At 63.1% G+C, this 1,809-nt stretch overlaps 1 protein-coding gene across 4 annotated transcripts in view; it reads right to left on the reverse strand.

Annotated features, from left to right (window-relative positions):
• Nucleotides 1–443: 443 nt before the first annotated feature.
• The window catches only part of Stat3 (signal transducer and activator of transcription 3), a 14,650-nt gene continuing 13,284 nt past the window's right edge, over nucleotides 444–1,809 (reverse strand). For 2 of the 4 annotated variants that reach the window (XM_010635506.3, XM_010635507.2), the window contains exons 22-23: nucleotides 1,387–1,499; nucleotides 444–633 (exon numbers count right to left, since the gene is read on the reverse strand). In XM_010635506.3, coding sequence (XP_010633808.1) covers nucleotides 578–633; nucleotides 1,387–1,499 — 169 coding nt within the window. In that variant the 3' untranslated portion in view covers nucleotides 444–577. Of the gene's footprint in view, nucleotides 634–1,386; nucleotides 1,500–1,616; nucleotides 1,700–1,809 lie in introns of all 4 variants that reach the window. The other 2 variants (XM_010635504.3, XM_033763052.1) reach the window with 2 other exon arrangements.

The raw sequence follows: 1,809 nt of genomic DNA on the forward strand, positions 1-1,809 counted from the left end.
CGGTGACGCTGCCCAGGCCCTCAGGCGGCCTCCGTCCACCTGGCGAGAGAGGAAGGGGACTTTGGAGCCACCGGAGGGATGGTGGGGCTCCGAAAGTGCGACCTGGGAAGCCAGGCGGGCAGGGAAACAGGAGACTAAGGCCGCAGACAGCTCCGGGCAGAGCCCAAGGTGGCCCCCTCAGTGTCCCCTGCGCCACCGGCCCAGGACAGCCGGAGCTCCCCGGCTCTTCTCAGACACAGGCAAGTGCTGCAGCCGCTCACGAGGGACCCCTGGGCCTGGGAGCCACAGCTCCCATGGAGACAGCACGACTGGCCAGGCGGGGTCCAGGGCAGGTGCGGCTGGGCATTGGCTCATGGGCGCACGGAGGAGCCGTGGAGGGCACGAGGAAGAGCGACTCCCGCCTCCCGCGCCAGCCACCGCCGGCCCCGCAGGCTCCAGACACACTGCCCGCGTCTCTGCTTCAGAAAGTGCCAGATGCTCGGAGATAGCAGGAGAAGAGTGAAAAGAATGTGGAACCACAAGGCTGGGGGTGCTCGGGGTCTGGCCGCTGGCCGCAGGGAGGTGGCGTCCTGGCTCCTCACATGGGCGAGGTCGCGCACTCCGGGGTCAGCTCCATGTCAAACGTGAGGGACTCTGGGGAAGAGCAGGACGCGGTCAGCTGCTGGGCTCCGAGCGCCAGGCCTCCGCGTTGGCAGGACGGCTGTGGGTGTGAGGCCAGCCCGGCGACACTGCCTCCCAGGCTCCAGCTCCCACTCGCACCCGGGAAGGACTGGGTCCTGCGTCTCCCCCACCCGGGCTCAGCCTGCGTCTGTGCTGCCGGAGGCCACCTGATCCCGGGGCTACGAGAGCTGGAAGTGTCCCTGGTGCCATGCAAGGTATGTTGTGGGTATCGAAGGCTACCGCGTGCCAAAGACTTTGTGGGGAAAAAAAGGGGAGGCCGGGGATTTAGCTCAGTGGCACCACACCTGACTTGCAAGTACAAGGTCCCGAATTTGAGCCCCAATACCAAAAAAAAACCTCATTTTTTCCTTACACATTGAGTATTTTTTTCCCTGTATTTAATGGAGCTAGCAGGAAATTTACCCTTACACCTTACTGCTGTTGCTACTGGGGAGCACGGCTCTAGAACCCCCCTCTGGAGCTAGGGGTGGTGGTGCACACCTGTCATCCCTGCCCTCGGGAGGCTGAGGCAGGAGGATCACATCTCAAGTTTGAGGCCAACCTGGGCTGCACAGTGGGTCCAAGCCCAGGCCGGACTACACAGGAGACCCTGTCTCAAAAATCCAAACCAAACAAACAACAGAACCTCCTCCTCCCAGGCGGGTGGCGACTCTAGGCTCTGCACCCGCGAGCATGGCGCCCAGGGCATGGAGGCCGAGCACTCACCGAACTGCCCTCCCGCTGAGGGCTCAGCACCTTCACCATTATTTCCAAACTGCATCAATGAATCTAAAGTGCGGGGGGACATCGGCAGGTCAATGGTATTGCTGCAGGTCGTTCTGTGGAAACGGGGAGCGCAGGGGCCCGGGTTGACAAGACACAGTGGAGGGAGGGAGCCAGACGCGCGCGCGCACGCACACACGCACGCGCACGCTCACAGGCACGGGGCTCAGCACCTTCACCATTATTTCCAAACTGCATCAATGAATCTAAAGTGCGGGGGGACATCGGCAGGTCAATGGTATTGCTGCAGGTCGTTCTGTGGAAACGGGGAGCGCAGGGGCCCGGGTTGACAAGACACAGTGGAGGGAGGGAGCCAGACGCGCGCGCGCACGCACACACGCACGCGCACGCTCACAGGCACGCGCG

The sequence above is a fragment of the Fukomys damarensis genome, unplaced genomic scaffold, assembly GCF_012274545.1.
Source record: "Fukomys damarensis isolate Sample0158 unplaced genomic scaffold, DMR_v1.0_HiC HiC_scaffold_13, whole genome shotgun sequence".
Lineage (NCBI taxonomy): Eukaryota > Metazoa > Chordata > Mammalia > Rodentia > Bathyergidae > Fukomys > Fukomys damarensis.